Here is a 17,248-nt window from a genome sequence, read left to right on the forward strand (position 1 = left end):
GTATATCATATACTATATATAATATATATATATATATATATATATATATATATATATATATATATACATATGAATTATATGTGTGTGTGTGTGTAAAATAGTACTGTAAAGTAGGTAATTATATCATTTTATCTGAGTAAAGCCATAAAGAGTTAGGTAGCCTATCAACTAATGGTAAAAGCGAGGGCAAAGTATGCTGCATGGTCTTTATTATTATATGTAACATAATTTAACATCTTTGGTTTTATGTTTTGTAACTAGAACATGAACTCCTCAGCAGCTGACTGGAAAATTATATCCGAGGAGAGACTTTGTAGTTGAAGCTAGGATAATTTTCGTGTCTTAGTTTCTCTCGAGAATGAGAGAGAAGAAGATCAAGAAAACATAAAGTTTATACAGAGTGTAATGGACAAGAATTAGAATAAACATTTTGAAGCACTACAAATTAAAACTAAATACGAGTAAAGTTGAAAACAAGGGAATATAGCTTTGCACCTCATCAGAACATGAAGCGCGCTTAGGAACCAGGAACCATATGAGATTCTACTGATATACATATATCACAGCCTGCGATGAAAAAGAAAGTAAATGGATATGGTATTTCTCTTTATTGAGACGTTGTAAGGAATTTGGAATTAGTTTTAATTCCGTTCACGAGGATGAAGAGAAAGTTACTAAGTTTTCGCAGTTGTCGACGTCTGAAATGTGATTCCATTGTCATCTTATCTCTTTCCAGCTTCAGCCATGACCCTGGGAATCCCCAGAATAGAGTTGATCATTCCCGAATTCCTCTTGTGAGCCTCTGCTGCACTCCAGGGGCCAAGGGTGATTCGTAGGATTCGGGCTGCGAGCTCTGCCATCTCCTGGAAAGAGAATCGAGAAACCCTTTTCAGTTGTCTTCGTTTGGCCCAATGGCAGAACACTTGGAATTATTCAATTTTAATCATCTCAATGAAATTAGCGAACAAGGCTTTTGATATAAGATGATTTACTGAACCTTTTACCTGTCTCTCAGCAGCTAGGAGGTCTTGTTCGGCAGCTGCAAAACAGGATACAGCGGCTACTGTTACCACGAGAGCAGCGAAGACCTTTACCAGCATTCTGGAAAGGAAATACCCAACAGTTTCTCACAGATGAAGTGACCTAATGCAATGACTTCCTTACAAAGTTATATATTTCATATTCTAGATTTTCGTCTATACAGTGATGACTAACTCAGCCCATTAAAAGACATAACTGGAAAAAAATATAAATTCAAGTCTTTGCAGACCTATGAAAAAGTAATGGTCGTGAAAGAGAAAGTTTCGCTGAATACCATGATTTATAGAGAGTGAATATTTTTCGTGACATAAATAAGTAAGTAAATAAGTAAAACTCACTTTTCGAGAGAATGTGACGAGAAAGTGACCAGAATAGCAACTCTGATTCAGTTCTGGGACCAAAATATAAGATCCTTCCACCTTTTATATGGCACTGGTCTGTACCAGGGATATACTGACCCTCCTCTAACGACCCCCATCAGTAAAGCACCGTGAAGGAATAATTTTTTTTTATTCGTTCCCCCTTTTTTTTCATCCATTGCTTTTCTTTCAAGCTCTCTCAAGCAAGCTCCGTTCCTATTGTTTATGCACTATTTATTTCTTTCCCTTTTGTTTGAGCATGATAAAAGAATTTGATGGGCGTGAGATCCCTGGTATGATAGTCTGGTAAGTCTGATAAATATTAAACGAAATAAAATTTTAACCAGTTTATTGACTAAAGACCAGAGGCGGACTGGCCACTGTGGCGTTTGCCACACCGGCCACTTCCTCAAAAAGAGGAAAAGAAATGGAAAAGGAAAAAAAAAATTTCAGTCTCCATTTATAAAGTGCCAACTCGAGTTTTATCAGGCTCCATCATGATGAACGTAAGTTTATGTTTATGTTATATATATATATATATATATATATATATATATATATATATATATCTATATATATATATATATATATATATAAAATTGTAATAGCCACTATGCTCTCTTAACTTCTCAAATTCTTTGCTCTTTCTCTGGATACGCTTGTCACTACAAAGCCTTTAGCTCCAACTTCAAAGAAATTTTTTTGAAGAAATCATGAAGTCCGGTAGCCCCGGAAACCATGGTCAGATCGGCAAGGTCACCTCGTCGTGATTATGGTATCGCGGGTTCGTTTCCCGATACAGGACATCATGATTTCTTAAAAAAAAAAAATTTCTTTGAAGTTGGAACTGAAGGCTTTGTAGTGACAAGCGTATCCAGAGAAAGAGCAAAGAATCTGGAAGAAGTTAAGAGAGCATTAGTGGCTATACATATATATATATATATATATATATATATATATATATATATATATATATATATATATATATTATTAATATATATACGTATATATATATATATATATATATATATATATATATATATATATATATATTACGTATATAATATAATATATATATTATATATATTATATTTATTTATATTACATCGGTTTCATTGTAATTACTATGACTATATTATAGGCATTATCGCATTTTGGATACGCAGAAGTACGCGCCACTCGTATATTATTATAACAATAGTAATATCCCTTACGAAAGCATACTGCGCATGTGTACACGCGTTCGTGTGAGGGCAACATACGTGATGTTGCAACAGTACCAAGAAAAGATAAAAAATGACCAGGAAGTCTTTTTATTCTTTAACATCCCGTATTAAGGAGATTACCATTTTTCAGTGGCAATTTAAAAGCCCTCCACGGTAGCTTGTGCAAGAAACACCAGCTAGTTTGTAGTAATACGTGGTACGAACACCAGCCTGAGGAAGTGATAGTAAACGATCAGGCAAAGATCCTCTGGGACTATGGTATCAATAGATCAATAAACCAAATGTGACGTTGATTGACAAAATTAAGAAGAATGTATCACTCACTGATGTCGCAATACTATGGAGCACCAGAGTAGTAGATGTGAAAGAAAAAGAAAAATTGGTAAGTATGAAGACTAGCTAAAAATAGAAATAAGAAGGATATGGGATATGCAATTGGAAATTGTAGCTATAATCATAGGGACACTAGGCTCGATCCCAAGATCCCTGAAAAGTAACCTTGAAAAATTAGATGCCGAAGTAGCTCCAGGACTTGTGCAGAAGAATGTACTACTACCAACACAGCACTGTGAGAAAAATGAAGGACTCCTAATGAGGCAGGATACAATGCGGAACCCCATACTATGAAAACTGCCCAGTCGAACTGGATGACTATGATAGACTAAAAGTAACAAATAAATTAATGACAATAATATTTTTTGGAAGCATGAATTCCATAAGAATAGGGTTCATCTTCTGAATCATTGGTAATAATACAATAATGTGTCATAAAAATCCCCAATTATAGAGTAGAGTATATTGCTATGTAAAGCAAACATAGACTTTCGAACATCGGTCAGTATTGAATGTTGATGTTAAAATGTAAAGTGAATGGATAGTTTTCTTCTGAAGAGCATCTAAAAAGGTGGGCGGGGCGAGAAGATAACAGCCCATCATCGAAGTGCGGTCCGTAGGGGATAGTGCCGTCAGTGGACCTCATGCGGTGCACTGTAGGCATTAGTTAAGGTTCTTTGAAGCGTGCCTTCGTCTCCTAGCTGCAACCACTTTCGTTCCTTTTACTGTACCTCCCATTTTCTCTCTTCATCTTACTTTCCACCCTCTCCTAACACTTGAGTCATAGTGCAACTGCGAGGTTTTCGTCCTGTTGCACCTTTCAAACCTTTTACTGTCAATTTTCATTTCAGCGCTGAATGACCTCATAGGTCCCAGTGCTTGGCCTTTGGCCTAAATTTTATATCAAACTCAATCATCGAAGTGTTGGTTCGGGTGGTGTTACGTTATTCTAAATTTAACAAGCAGTTGCGCAAACCTCCTTGATCTTCGATCTTGCGATGTTGCTCCTGCTTGCACTACATAGGTGCCATAGTCGGAAACATCCTCAGGGACGTCAGTCATCGAGAGAGAGAGAGAGAGAGAGAGAGAGAGAGAGAGAGGGGAAGCAGAGCATCAGGGTTCACACGGTCACCGTCAGTTTTGACATTAAAATGTTTTAGGGGAAAGACCGTCCCCAAGCGTATGCAAAAACTCACGTCATCAGGTAAATAATTTTTTTTTTTTTGGTTCGAAAAAGCTGCATATTAGCTATAACATTTCATCCATTTGCAAAAAGAAGGCAGTGTTGTTGTTGTTATTATTATTATTATTATTATTATTATTATTATTATTATTATTATTATTATTATTATTATTATTATTATTATTATTATTATTATTATTATTATTATTATTATTATTATTACGATGTGCCGGACTTAGGTAAAATAATGAGAATAATTGGAATGATAGGTGTTCCAAGTACAGTCCGTGTTTGTGATTAGGTAGGAGGAAAAGAATGTAATGGCAATTGACATTCTAGCATATCAAATATGAAAGCATTGAAAATGTTCTATTTCTTCATTGGTAGTACATTTTATCATGTGGATTATTCGACGAAGGTTAAATAATTACCAATAAAAATAGTGCAGATAGTATTAGAAATTTTCTGGAGCTGCAATGCCTTGGGTCATTGACAATGACGAAAATACTCGAATAGTGGCTCCTAAAATGAAAAAAAAAAAAAAAAAAAAAAAATCATATGCAGAACTTTGCGAACATTACCAAAACACTCATTTTTTTCAGAAAGAGAAACAGAAAGACGTTCATAGGAAGCAGAAAATCCTCTATTTTATACATATAAATCTACATATAAAGGTGCAGAATGTCTGCAAATCAGAGTTGACGAAACGAAACAATGATGAGCAATACCGATATATTGTTTCCTGCGCATTTGAAAAACCTCTAGGGATACCATATTGTTGAAAGGGAAAGTATTCTATCGTGGTACTGCACTGAATGTCACTTGTATTTTCAATTATCACAGGGTGCGCAAGGTAAAAAGAAAAGAATCAGTATTCCGATGCTGGGTCATCAGCAGCAGTCTTCGATTCCTATTACATGAAATTAAAAATGGATTTTGTAAACATTATAACAGAGTGCCAAACAGCGATGATAGTTAATCATCATAATTAATAATAATGGCATTGTGTTATGATTTGAAATGCATGAAATCTGTCTATCACTATCGGGTGTATTGTTTACATGGGCCTGTTCATTTCGGCGTTCCACCATAATTCTGTGAGGATTGCTTGTTTGATAAAAGTTTGGTTTATTGACCTGGCACTGGACTTTTGTATGTATGTGTATGCGTGTGTTATTATTATTTTTTTTAGCTCTCCCTGATATTTATAGATGCATCTATGTTTCACTTAATTGAAGATGCACACGTAGTATATATGTTAAATGTGTACTTGCAAATGGGATAAATTGTATAACTTTTAATATTGATATGAGAGAGAGAGAGAGAGAGAGAGAGAGAGAGAGAGAGAGAGAGAGAGAGAGAGAGAGAGAGAGAGAGAGAGAGAGAGAGAGAGAGAGAGAGAGAGAGAGAGAGAGAGGCGGAAGTGTGGTGGGGGGGGGGGGATTTAAAAACCAAGATATGCTTTAACAATGCTTAGTTTAAATTAAGGTGGTCTTTTTCCAGCAAATACCTTGCTTACTGGCTGCGTAAATGTATAGCGATGTGTCTGAAATGCATTAAGGGTCCAGATGTAGGTAGCCATCCAAATTCAACCTCAACCAGCTAATTAAACAAGGTACTAAGTAGTACCAGTTGTTACATCGTTACATCACTTTAAGCTGTGGTTACACCTACATCTCCTGGGGTTATAGATCTTGGCTTCAACAGTGATCACATCCAGATAACTGCAGTATCATATATGTAACCAAATTTCACCGATTTTGTTAAAATCGTCAGAAATATGACGTTAAGAAAATTATTAAGTATCATAAATTAAGGGGTTTCCATATGTGTTCTGTGTAATGTTATATAGTGTTATTCAGAAGGTACGATTTGGTATGGAAAGCATTAAAACTTGATGAATGATCTTACAGAAAATAAAGAACTAAACTTGGATTTCCCATTGAAGCAGTCAGTCACAGTCAGTCTGCGTGCACCGTCAGCGAGCTGTCATAAATGATGCGAAGTGAACGTAACCCTTCCTATGTCATGTATACCGGACCCTGTGCATTCGGAACCTGGTAGATATACCGCAATTATTATCTCTAAATAATAGTAGTGTCATTGCATGATTCATATTAATAGTCGAATTAGGAGGATTTTTAGGTTGATATTCGTGTCTCTTACTTGGTTACTTCTCTCAGAAACCATTAAAGGGAGAGGCAACAGACCTAAGCCAACCTGGGACTCCTACTACCCTAGTGTACCTACTAGTAGAGTAACAGAACACCGGCTACTCGATGAGAAATAGCTAGGTATAGCATAGGTAGTAGCTATATTATCTAGGCTGAGAACTTTCAAGACGAACCTGGCCGACTACATATTGTTCACAAAACTTAAGATAATTAGCTATAGTATAGTAGTACCTAGGCTAGTACTAGGCTACCTAGCTACTACCTATAGTCGATTCATTTAAGGTACCTAGATTCTTGCGCCTACGAGTCGTTTGTTTGGCGGCCTCTGATTGGCTGGTACCGGGAGGTAGGCCGCTCACTCACTCATTATTTTCTACTGTGGCTTAGAAAACTAGCAATATTATGTTTATATTTCTTCAATCAACTCACGCTTTGCTCAAGATAGGAAAATTTTGGTCATACCACAGGATTCGGTATTAATTGTACAACCAAGTTATCTTTTCCTAAAATCAATAAGATGAAACACAAAGGAATTACAACGAGTAAAAGTGAAAAGAGAAGGATTTAATTCTTTATACCTGTTTTTATTTATTATCGGATTTTGCATCAGTAACGCGAATAAGATAAAATAAAACTTGTGTTTTCACACAACAAATTCACCCTGAATACGCTGTTGCTTTCAGATTTTGGATGCGTGTAAAATGTGAGGAGAAAATGAAGAATATGTCTTATTATGTTGCATCAGTAAATGATTCAAGTTTGACGGTATTGCTGAGAGAATGAGATCTGCAAGGCGTCATCGTTGCGTTGTCGCCTCAGCGAGAGATTTTAGTTGCCAATTAGCGATATAGAAGGTTGCAGTTTCCACAATATTTACCATGTTATATTATCACATTTTCTGAAAATAAATACACAGAATTTCCAATATAACTGTCGAACATTTTAAATCCAATATCATATAGTATGTCTGGGCAAATCTGATAAGGAAAAACAAATAATAATCAGATGGATGCATCTGGTATCGTTAGCTCAGACCCATGCGGGCCGCGGGGAATTCAATCCAGCAAAGAAGTTGAACTCTGTGGAAAGACGACTTCACACTCTTCAACTCAGCCTAAACTTTAATCAGGTTGTTTCAAGATATTTTTTCTAATTTTATTTTATGAATATATTTTCAAATGAAAGGGACACCAGAGATTTATTTGAGTGATGTGAAATAATAATCTCAGTGAAGTAATAAACAACAAATAATTAAGAAAGATTGACTTCCTATTAGGCTGAGTCAAGTACGGCTGCAACATAATAAGATATATTCTTATATTCTTCATTTTCTCTTCACATATTACACGCATCCAAAATCTGAAAGCACTAGCGTATTCAGGGTGATTTTATTGTATGAAAATACAAGTTTTAATTCATCTTGATCGTATGACTTATTAAAAATCCGATGATAAATAAAAACAGGTGTAAAGATTGAAACTTTTTCTCTTCACTTTTACTCGTAATTCCTTTGTATTTTATCTAATTGTTTCAGGAAAAGATTATTTAGTTGTGCAATTAATACCGAATCCTTTGGTATGACCAAAACTTTATTATCTTTTGGAAAACGTGAGATAAATGAAGAAATATAAACATACTGCATGTTTTCTAAGTCACAGACGAAAATATGACACAATGAGCGAGCGGCCTACCTCCCGGTACCAGCCAATCAGAGGCTGCCAAACAAACGTCTCGTAGGCGCAAGAATCTACCTTAAATGAATCGACTATAGTCGGTTAATCTAAGTAGAGACACAGTCGGTATTTCTTTGGAAATTGCAGTTTCCTATATAGCTAGGTAGCTATACTAGCTAGGTAGTAGTAGTAGCTAGTATCTTTGTTGCTTAACAATTTAACGTTAGTAGTTTTTGACGGCTGGATGTACCTAGCCTAATTAGGCTAACCTGTAATTTACCTTTGAACTCTATCCTACTGTAAGACTAGAATAACCTTCCCCCCCAAGTAACACTGAACATTGGAAACCCCTTAAGCTTCCACTCAGAGGAAGTGTTAGGCCTAGAGCTCGCCATTCAGCAAAGGGAATATAGGCTAGGTACCTATTTTCCACTTTTAAATGTTTTTGTTTGTTTAAAATATTTACTGTTCAGTTTCATGTTTTTACGCTCTTCCCCAAGGTGCTGAAACTAAACACGGTGCCTATTTTGGTAGATTTATATTACTATTCCACGGCGACCTAGACTATGGCAGTTGCGGTTTTTCTATGCAGTTTTACCTCCTGAACAAGAATTTTAAGTAATATTTATTCGGACGACTGTCATTAACCCCCAGGGGCTTGTACTAAACACAGCGAAATACATTTGATGCCCCAATTCCTGGTGGCTTTCGTATTCGCGGGGACGAACGGTGTGGATTGCTTATATAGAAATAGGTACCCCTATTTTGCTCATAAAATGGTAGTTACCAAACCAGAGGGTTGCAGTAGTACTCTTCAGGTTTATCAAATTTTTTAATGCCCAAGTCACTTTCCAATGAAAGTTTGTAGGTGCACACAAGTGTTTTTGCATGAAAAATAATTTTGGTTCTATAGGCATATGCATAGATGTTGCCATTTTTATACCTATAGTATTCAGTAATTCTAGGCAATAACTCCTCATGGGCTGTAACGAACGTTCCTGCGAATACGACAGCCAATATGGATTGGGGCGACAAATGTATTTCGCCATGTTTAGTACTAGCCCCTGGCGGTTGATTACAGTCGATCCCCAAAAAATAATGGTAAATTTTTAATAAGCTGCCGAAATACTACAGGAAACTGTAATTTCCAAAGAAATAACCGACGAGTAGTTATTACCTAGATCTACCTAGTATTCCACAGCACACACTTGAATCTGTCATTGAAACTGGGTTGTAGTTAACTGATGACAGGTGGGTGGGTATTAATTTTACTTTAAATCATAATAATATTTTGGACTAGTAAATATAATTTTCCTACTTTAATGTGTGCTTCTGACATTCATTTTGTTAGCAAAAGTGTTCATTAAAAGATTTTGACCCATGCTCAAGTGTAGTCTGCAATTTGGGGGACCACAGTGAGAATGTGGGGGTTTTTGGGTCAGAGGAAAACAAAATGAATGAAATACATGAATGATAAATCCCATTGAAAGTTCTTATTCAGGTTAAAAAAGTTTATGAAATGTTTTCAAATATTCCAGTTTGCACTAGGGTAATAACCTGGTGCCCTAGGTGTGGTTGGTTAGATTCCAACCTTATTATTATTTATTTGCAGTGACTTAGGTCATGTGGGGGTCTATGCCCAGGTAAAGGACCTAGGTTGCTAGGTTAGACTAGTTCGGGTTTAGGGGAATCGCCCCCACTTCCCAGGGCTAGGTAAGGACCCAGCCCCCAGGTAAGAATGCAGCCCCCTAGGTTAAGTTAGGTAGGAGATCTAGGACTAAGTAAGGACTCAGTGTCGTAGTTAAGTTAGGTGGGGCTCCTGGGGGAGCAAAGATTTAATTAATTCTTGTTTTTTACTCTTGTATTGTCCCCTACCAAAAACCCAACTTTCCTACTGTGGTGGGGTCCACTATCTCTAGAAGTATTTATTTGCTAATGTAATGTATATAAGAAATGTTTAAAGCACCCTTTAGAGCATAGGAAAATTAAATTTTCAAGTCCATAATGCCGTAATGGTTCAAGTAAAATTTTACCTGTGTAAGTGGGGGTTGTGTCGTCAAGCAATTTTTCTTTAGCTACTCTCTAGTGAGGATATCTTGCTGCTCTCCCATTAAATGAAGTTGAAAATTTGGGATATTGTTACTCCAATACCACAACCACACTTATGAGAACTATGTCCAGCTTAGTACTTGAGTTCCTATTTTGGGGATGTCATGGTCCTCTGAATATTTTTTTACTCTAGCACTACCTTTCTATAATGCAGGGTTTCAAGTATTTTGTATTTTTAAAATGAATCTTACCTCTCCATTATAGCTTTTACTTCTGCGCCAGTGGTAGTTCGACAGATTAAAACAAAAAAATTAGAACACTCTTTTCTATGAATATCCATCTTCTGTCCATCTACTTCCCCCACCCTTCACCAGGGGACCAGTAGGTACAAACACTTGTAACCGATCAGTCTACTTCTGTGGCAGGTTTCGGTAGGGACAGATTGTTGTATGTACTTTGTAATCTGTTGAATACTCGTTTGGTAAGAACCTGTAAGGTAAAAGTTGCTGTAACAGGCATTATTCCAATTTTATTTGGCCTCAATATGTTTTTGCTGAGGGAAAGCTCATGTTTGGATAACTATATGAATTTCAGTTGAACGAAATGTGGTGATTGATTATGAATGGAGAGAGCTTGTTAGGTTATAGAAACAACAATAGTGGATAATACTTGCTAGACCTAAGTTAAAGGGATGCATGTCTTGTCTGCTTCCCCATTTAGTAACTGGTTAGATCCTCTGCTGCTTCTCTTCGACCTGTTACTCTAAGTGAGGCTCCCATCCATTCTGGGCATTAGATTTGGTAGGATGGAGTAATTTTTTATGTTCACTTGCCGTAAGTTTCTCGGGATATTACTTACTAAGTAATTACAGATTGGAGCCCTCTCTCCCCTCTCATGGACATAACAGCACAAAAGAAGTTATTTTCCCTGCTTTGTTGTACCTATTGTTCTCTGATAGTGGGCAGGGTAGTCACCTACACAAAAACAGTAAAATCGCTACTGTGAATTTCAGATTTAAGTTCCTGCACGATTGGAAAACAATGGCTATGTGATTACTTGGTAAGTATATATGAAACTTAAATTTATTATGAAAATATCATATTTAATGACTGTGTTATCAAGTTCAACGACTGCTCCAGCTCACACCAAGGAAAAGTCATACATATAGGCTCAGCTTTGTATATCGAAGAAAAATACAAATTGCTTTAAAAATATTTTTATTGGTATTCAGTGTTTCAGTATCTTTCAGATGTGTGATTGATGAGCTGGTAGAATGTCATTGTACAGACTTATCGTTAATGCCAGGAGTTGTTTCCAGTCACCTAGCAGAATTTGGACATTAAAGGGTCAGAATGTATGGATTCGTAGGCCATTGTCCAGTAGGTAAGTTGCGGGAAAGGAGTTGTTTTTCTTCAGTGTTGTATCATAGTATATATAAGTATTTGAATTGTACAGTATTTTTTACAGCTGTTTTAACTGGTAGATACTGTCCTTTTAATTTTATGGCATTACAATTTGTTGGTTATTACCTTTGCCAGTAAAGTAGGGAGGAAGTAATTTTTGTACTGGTTTGTTCACAAAATATCTTGAGATTGGGTAGATGAATTTTGGAGAAACTTGTTGTGTACCTGTACTATACTGTGCCCTTTTAAAATCATATATTTTTGAAGAGATCATGTAATATGAAACTAGTATAAATTCTGGAGATGTTAGAAGTTTGTTAATAACTTACTTAGATGTTATATCAGACTTCAATGATTTATAACCGAAGTTCAGGTTTTATATACTATTACATTGGTGTTTTCAGTAGTAATGGACAGTATCCTGCAATGAGGAAGTTTCGAATTTACAAGAGAATATTTGCCCTGACTCTCTTTTCTGGAACTCTTGGCCTTGCATGGTATCTTAAGAGGCAAAAAGGTATTCGTCTGAAGAATCTTCTCGAAGATTGCACTAGATTACCTGTTGATGAAACACTTTTTGGTGCAGATGTTTCTTTGTATAAGTAAGTAGTTGAAAGTTTGAACTATTTCTGATCTTCATTATTTTATCTTTTAAATACAGTAATATTCGTTTATAACGAATTCCAGGGGACTGTCGTCTGCAATTCTTTATAGGCATCATTCCTTATAAAATGAGATAGTACGTACTTGAAATTATTAGATTACCTCCTTTGTTTTGATATAATTTGTTTTGATACAGAATGAAATTCAGATGATAAAGTATCAATCTTATGTGGTTCAAGATTTCTAATATGTACTTTTCAGTAAAAGTAATTGTTAGTTTTAAGAACTGGGTATGTATTTTAAAGTTTAAAACAAAATTGAAGGTATGTTTGTAGTTTTTTCTTTTATTTAAAACCTTTGAAAGAGAAAGTAACACAGCATATTAATTTAAAATCTTTTATCATGCATTTCATACACTTTAAAAAGTCAGTTACGGACTTCTGTACTAAGGAGGAAGTGATGCATTTCTGAAGAAATGTCTTTATGTCAAACAGTGTTAAACGTGGTCAGGGACGTCTTTCTTTCAGACTGTTAAACACGGTCAGGGACGTCTCTAGTTTCCGTTGGATTTTTGCAATAAGTTGGAGTGATTCTCAGTGATATGACTTCCTGTTCTTAAGCATCACTGGGATAACAGTTGTATGATGTTTAACAATGCAATTATCACTTGGTTACAACAGGTTTTTTTTTTTTACTAATAAAACTGTCACAGAGACATACAAAATAGTTGGTTATATACCTGACATTGTAATAAATACATAGTTCGTTACCTATTACCTACAATTTTAATGTCATTTATTTGATTTGGGACCGAGGAATTTACTTTCATTTGTTATAAGCCTGAATTTGTTACAAGCCTGTATGTTATAAACGAACTTTACTGTAGGACACTTTCTATTTAAATTTTCCTTGTTTCATTCATATGAATTGAGGCATACAGACTTTATGAAAAGTTTATTTTTTATTTTTTCAGGTGCAAAGGATATGTATTTGCTGGCCAGTTAATCATGTCAGGAGTGCTTAAGGAATTACCAGATTTTCAGTTTAGGCCTGATGACATCATAGTGGCTAGTTACCCAAAGACAGGTATGTATTTAAAAATCTGATTGGCTGAATCCCATTGCTACCAATACCTTGTTCTACAATTTGATATGTTTTTTACCAGTTTCCAGCTTGCGCTAGAAGATTTATTCTTATGTTAAGACTGTAGGTTTGTTAGCTATAAAAAATACAAATTAATTTTTAAAAATTTATTTTTCTTTTGAGTACGGTAATTTGTTCATTTTACATGGATAGAGGTTCAAAGGGCATAAGTAAGATTTATGAGAATGTAGACTAGTAGAGTATTTTAAGTGTCATGTTAACACTTTCTCTTTCTTTTGTATATAGGAACTACATGGATACAAGAAATTGTATATATGCTTACTCATAATTTCAAGAGGAGTGATGCATCATCAGAGGTTTTAGAGACAAGGTTTCCATATCTTGAGTATCCATATCCAGGAATTAAGTCTGTTGCATCAAAAGCAGGACGTCGATTTATTAAGACTCACTTACCGTATTCACTGTTGCCACCATCATTTGAAAGCAGTAATGCCAAGGTAAATTTTCTTATCCATTAGTGTGGATAAAATTTCTTTTGTTCATTTAGTCACATCTTTAAGGAAGAGAACTTTACATATATTTATCATAATGTATTCCCTTTGCCGTGAAGACACACCGGAGTGTTTTGATTGTTCATAGCAGTCCAGGATACCTATAATTGATGGGAAACTATTAGTTCTTCCGGAAATAAAAACAATCACTTTTTATAAGGTGGTATTCCTCAGTACACACTGGAATCAGTTGTTAAAGCTTTGGCAACAAGGTAGTACTTAATTGGTGTGAGTATATGAAAGGGAGGAGACACTCAATAACTTTCTGTAAGCCAGGGCTCTTTCTTTCAGCTGAATTTGAGTGTGCACATGTTTTTGTGTGTGTATGTGCTCTATTACCTTTAAGCTATTTTTATTTCTGTTTATGGTGTTGTGTAAGTTTTTGCAGTGGATGAAAGTGTGCACAGTGAAAGTGATGACTTATGGAAGTGTGTGGCTGTTTTATGTCCTTGGTGTTATTGTAACCAGTTTTGTTGTTCTGCAGCCCTGATGTAACAGGAGTGTGATGGCTGGTCTCCTTTGCAGTGGAGAGGGTAAAATAATGTTTGCTGATGTCTTTAATTGGGGGAATTACAGTGGGATCTTGACAGTCAGTTGGAGGTGCCTGCCTCTCCCAATAAATACGGTAACAAATTCTGTTAACAAAGATTCACATATATCTTACAAATTATCCTGAAGCCTGCATGTCCTAATAAATAACAAAATCTGTTAACAACAATTTACATGTAGCATACAAAATACCCTGAAGCTATGAAACACTGCACACTTACTGTGCCTCATCCCCCACCCCCTGTTTCTCGTACAATATTTTTATTGCAGTTACTGATATTTAATGCAGTACCATATTGTACCTGGTACAGACCATTGTCTTTTACATAGGAGTGTCTTTCAGCACGTCCTTGAGTGGTCGTTGAACTTGGTAACAAGGTTGTAATTGGTGGAGATGGGAAGTGAAGGGTGAGCTACCCCTCAGTTGCCTTACGTCACCATGCTTTTTCTTCACTCACTTCCCATTTGGCCATTTGGTGGTTGGATATGGATGAGTAGTTTCATATCTCTGTTTGCTGTCTGTTAATCCTTTTGCTTGTTTTGTTTTTGTTCCTAAATGAAGAAAAATCATGACCAACACTATTGCCGGCTTATGGTCATCCTTGTGTGTATTTATTCTTGTGTGTATTTCATGTGTCCCAAAATGGTAGAGCCCCACAGGTTTTGTTCTTCTCCTGTGGAAGACTTGTACTTGTGCTTCCCTTGTAATGAGTGTGTTAGTTGGTCTTCCTGCAATGGGAGTAGTTTGGTGAGAGGAGGAAGAAGGATAAGAAATGTTTGCCAGCTTCTATGAGGTGGAATACACCTCCGAATCCTTCCAGTTCTTTTCTTTTTCCCTCTTCCATTCCTAGTCCACGGCATGGTAATATTGCTACTCTTTCTACGAAGGATAGCAGTAATAGTCTGGCCATGCCCTTACCTTGGAGGATGACGTAGCTGTTTTTAACGTGTACCAACGATAGCTCTCTCCCTCCAAGTTCATCTGATTTTGATGTTCCAAGCACTGAAGTCTCTGGAGTAAGTCCAAAAGATCTGGCTTGCGCATAATATTTCGGATAGCCCTTTCACCGCCTTCCTCATAAAAGAGCAGAGGAGACAGAGCTTTCTCCAGCATCTTTCTCTCGTGTAGTGTCTGCGGCTGCCCTATGTGCTTTGACTACTGCTAAGGAGGAGCTTCCTGTTGCAATACTATGAGCTATTTACACTGGCGATAAAGGAAATATCCTCCTGGATCCCTTATGATATAACCCATGTCAAAACTTTCATATTGTTGTGAAGAGTAGTATACTCCTCAGTGAATGAAAAGTTCCTCACTGGACAAGTGGGTTTCATACTCTACTATCAATCTGGTAGCCCAAGTTTGCTTCCTGTGGCTGCTAGTGCAGAATCAGAGGAATTTATTTCTGGCGATTAGGAATTCATTTCTCAGTGTACGTAATGTGGTTTTGATCCCAAAATAAGCTGTAGGTCCTGTTGCTAAGAAACCAAATGGTTCCTAGCCACGTAAAAAAATCTAATCCTTCGGGCCAGCCCTAGGAGAGCTATTAATCAGCTCAGTGGTCTGGTAAAACTAAGATATACTCAGCTCATCAGTAACACCAAGTTGGTTGATTATTTTAGATTCCTTGTTCTATACTGTATCAGATTCGCCACAGTTTCCTTGCATTCTTCCCCCAATCCAAACCTGGTTGATATTGCAGAGCTGCCTCTGGACCTTCATTGTCAACCTTTTATCAGTAAGGATTGGTATATCTAACAGAGATTGCATTTAAAACAACAAAGAAATTAGAGTTATTTGGAGAGAGAAAGTTCTTAAATTGTTTCAGTATGCTAGGAAGGATGTCATTCTCTTTGAGTTTCGGATACCTTTCGATGGAAACTACCTTAAATCACTTTTTGTGAGTATTTTAGTAGTTTAAAAACAGATGGGAGATGAGAGACTCATTTATTTTTAAGGAAAATTGTCCTAAGCATCACTCCTAGTTTTATCTTTACAGATAGCTCCAATCTAGAGCTGACATTGCTTTGGGAATCTTTAGTAGTGACTGAATGTAAGGATGCACATCCTATTTCAACCTCAATTTTTACAGCAGAGCTTTGTGACGTTGTAAGTGTTAAATAGCAGTTTTGGATGAAAGACATACTACTACTTATTGTGATTTTAAGTGTATTACAGGCTGTTGCAAGCTTATTTCCTTTAATCTAGTAGTTCAAGAAATTTTACAGTGGTTTCATACTTTTGAGTGGAGAGGATTAATGTAAAGATTTGCTTAGTGCTTGTGAGTGTGGGGGTGTGGAAATGAAATGGACAACTAGCAAAATAAACAGTAGTCGAGCTATTTCCAAGGTGATGTCGTATCCTATGTAATTATTTTAAACATAGAATCAGAATCTTGTTTATTATCCATAAGTGAAATAGTGGATCTCACAAACAAGAATGAAATGAGGGAGACCATGCATGAGGTATATGCTTGGAAATATACTAACATGCCAAGATGGGAAACAGCCTTTTGCCACCTCAGTATAGGCCATACTTGCTGAACCCTTAATGGACAAATACCCTCCTATGAGTAGCAATAACAGCTTTTGGGTGGTGGACGGATGCATTCATGGCGAGCATCAATATTACATGCTATCGATTTGGGGGAATCTTGCAGGAAAGAGGTTCCATTACTTCTATAGCCCATAAATTCACTAATGGCAACTTTTAGGATGACTCAGATAAATGAAGTAGGCGGCTCATGTGTTAGTTGTGATCTTGACTTCAAGGGAACATGTACTGCCTCTCTCTCTCTCTCTCTGTCTTTATATATACTGTATATATTTGTCCATAAATATACCCAGGGGTTGCTGTTAGTATTAGTTCTTATCTTTTATGATATGTCAGTTATAATTGCAATTTTGCAAACAAAAGTGAAAAGAAATTTTAGAAAAAACATGTATAATCCAAGAAAGTTATGTACTGCATCTTCGTCTCAGTAAATTTACGTAAATATTTTA

General features: G+C 36.2%; 2 protein-coding genes across 6 annotated transcripts in view; one reads left to right on the forward strand and one right to left on the reverse strand.

Annotated features, from left to right (window-relative positions):
* Nucleotides 1–209: 209 nt before the first annotated feature.
* On the reverse strand, nt 210–1,437 carry LOC135212722 (pigment-dispersing hormone type 1-like). Its single transcript, XM_064246424.1, has 3 exons — nt 1,380–1,437; nt 1,005–1,101; nt 210–863 (listed from the first exon to the last, which is right to left on the reverse strand). The coding sequence occupies exons 2-3, from the start codon at nt 1,098–1,100 to the stop codon at nt 723–725; spliced, it is 237 nt and encodes a 78-aa protein (XP_064102494.1). The 5' UTR covers nt 1,101; nt 1,380–1,437; the 3' UTR covers nt 210–722.
* A 4,607-nt stretch (nt 1,438–6,044) lies between these two features.
* The window catches only part of LOC135214382 (sulfotransferase 1B1-like), a 36,652-nt gene continuing 25,448 nt past the window's right edge, over nt 6,045–17,248 (forward strand). For 2 of the 5 annotated variants that reach the window (XM_064248636.1, XM_064248628.1), the window contains exons 1-5: nt 6,045–6,202; nt 11,288–11,421; nt 11,846–12,043; nt 13,018–13,130; nt 13,434–13,645. In XM_064248636.1, the coding sequence (XP_064104706.1) occupies nt 11,312–11,421; nt 11,846–12,043; nt 13,018–13,130; nt 13,434–13,645 (633 nt within the window). In that variant the 5' untranslated portion in view covers nt 6,045–6,202; nt 11,288–11,311. The other 3 variants (XM_064248661.1, XM_064248645.1, XM_064248652.1) reach the window with 3 other exon arrangements.

This window comes from Macrobrachium nipponense, chromosome 19 (genome assembly GCF_015104395.2).
Source record: "Macrobrachium nipponense isolate FS-2020 chromosome 19, ASM1510439v2, whole genome shotgun sequence".
Taxonomy (NCBI): Eukaryota; Metazoa; Arthropoda; class Malacostraca; order Decapoda; family Palaemonidae; genus Macrobrachium; species Macrobrachium nipponense.

Excerpts from the sequence above, each read along its gene's own strand:
- LOC135212722 (XM_064246424.1), bottom strand. The coding sequence starts at position 1,100 with ATGCTGGTAAAGGTCTTCGCTGCTCTCGTGGTAACAGTAGCCGCTGTA. Across the intron at positions 864-1,004 it reads TCCTAGCTGCTGAGAGACAG|GAGATGGCAGAGCTCGCAGC; the intron begins GTAAAAGGTTCA and ends TTCTCTTTCCAG.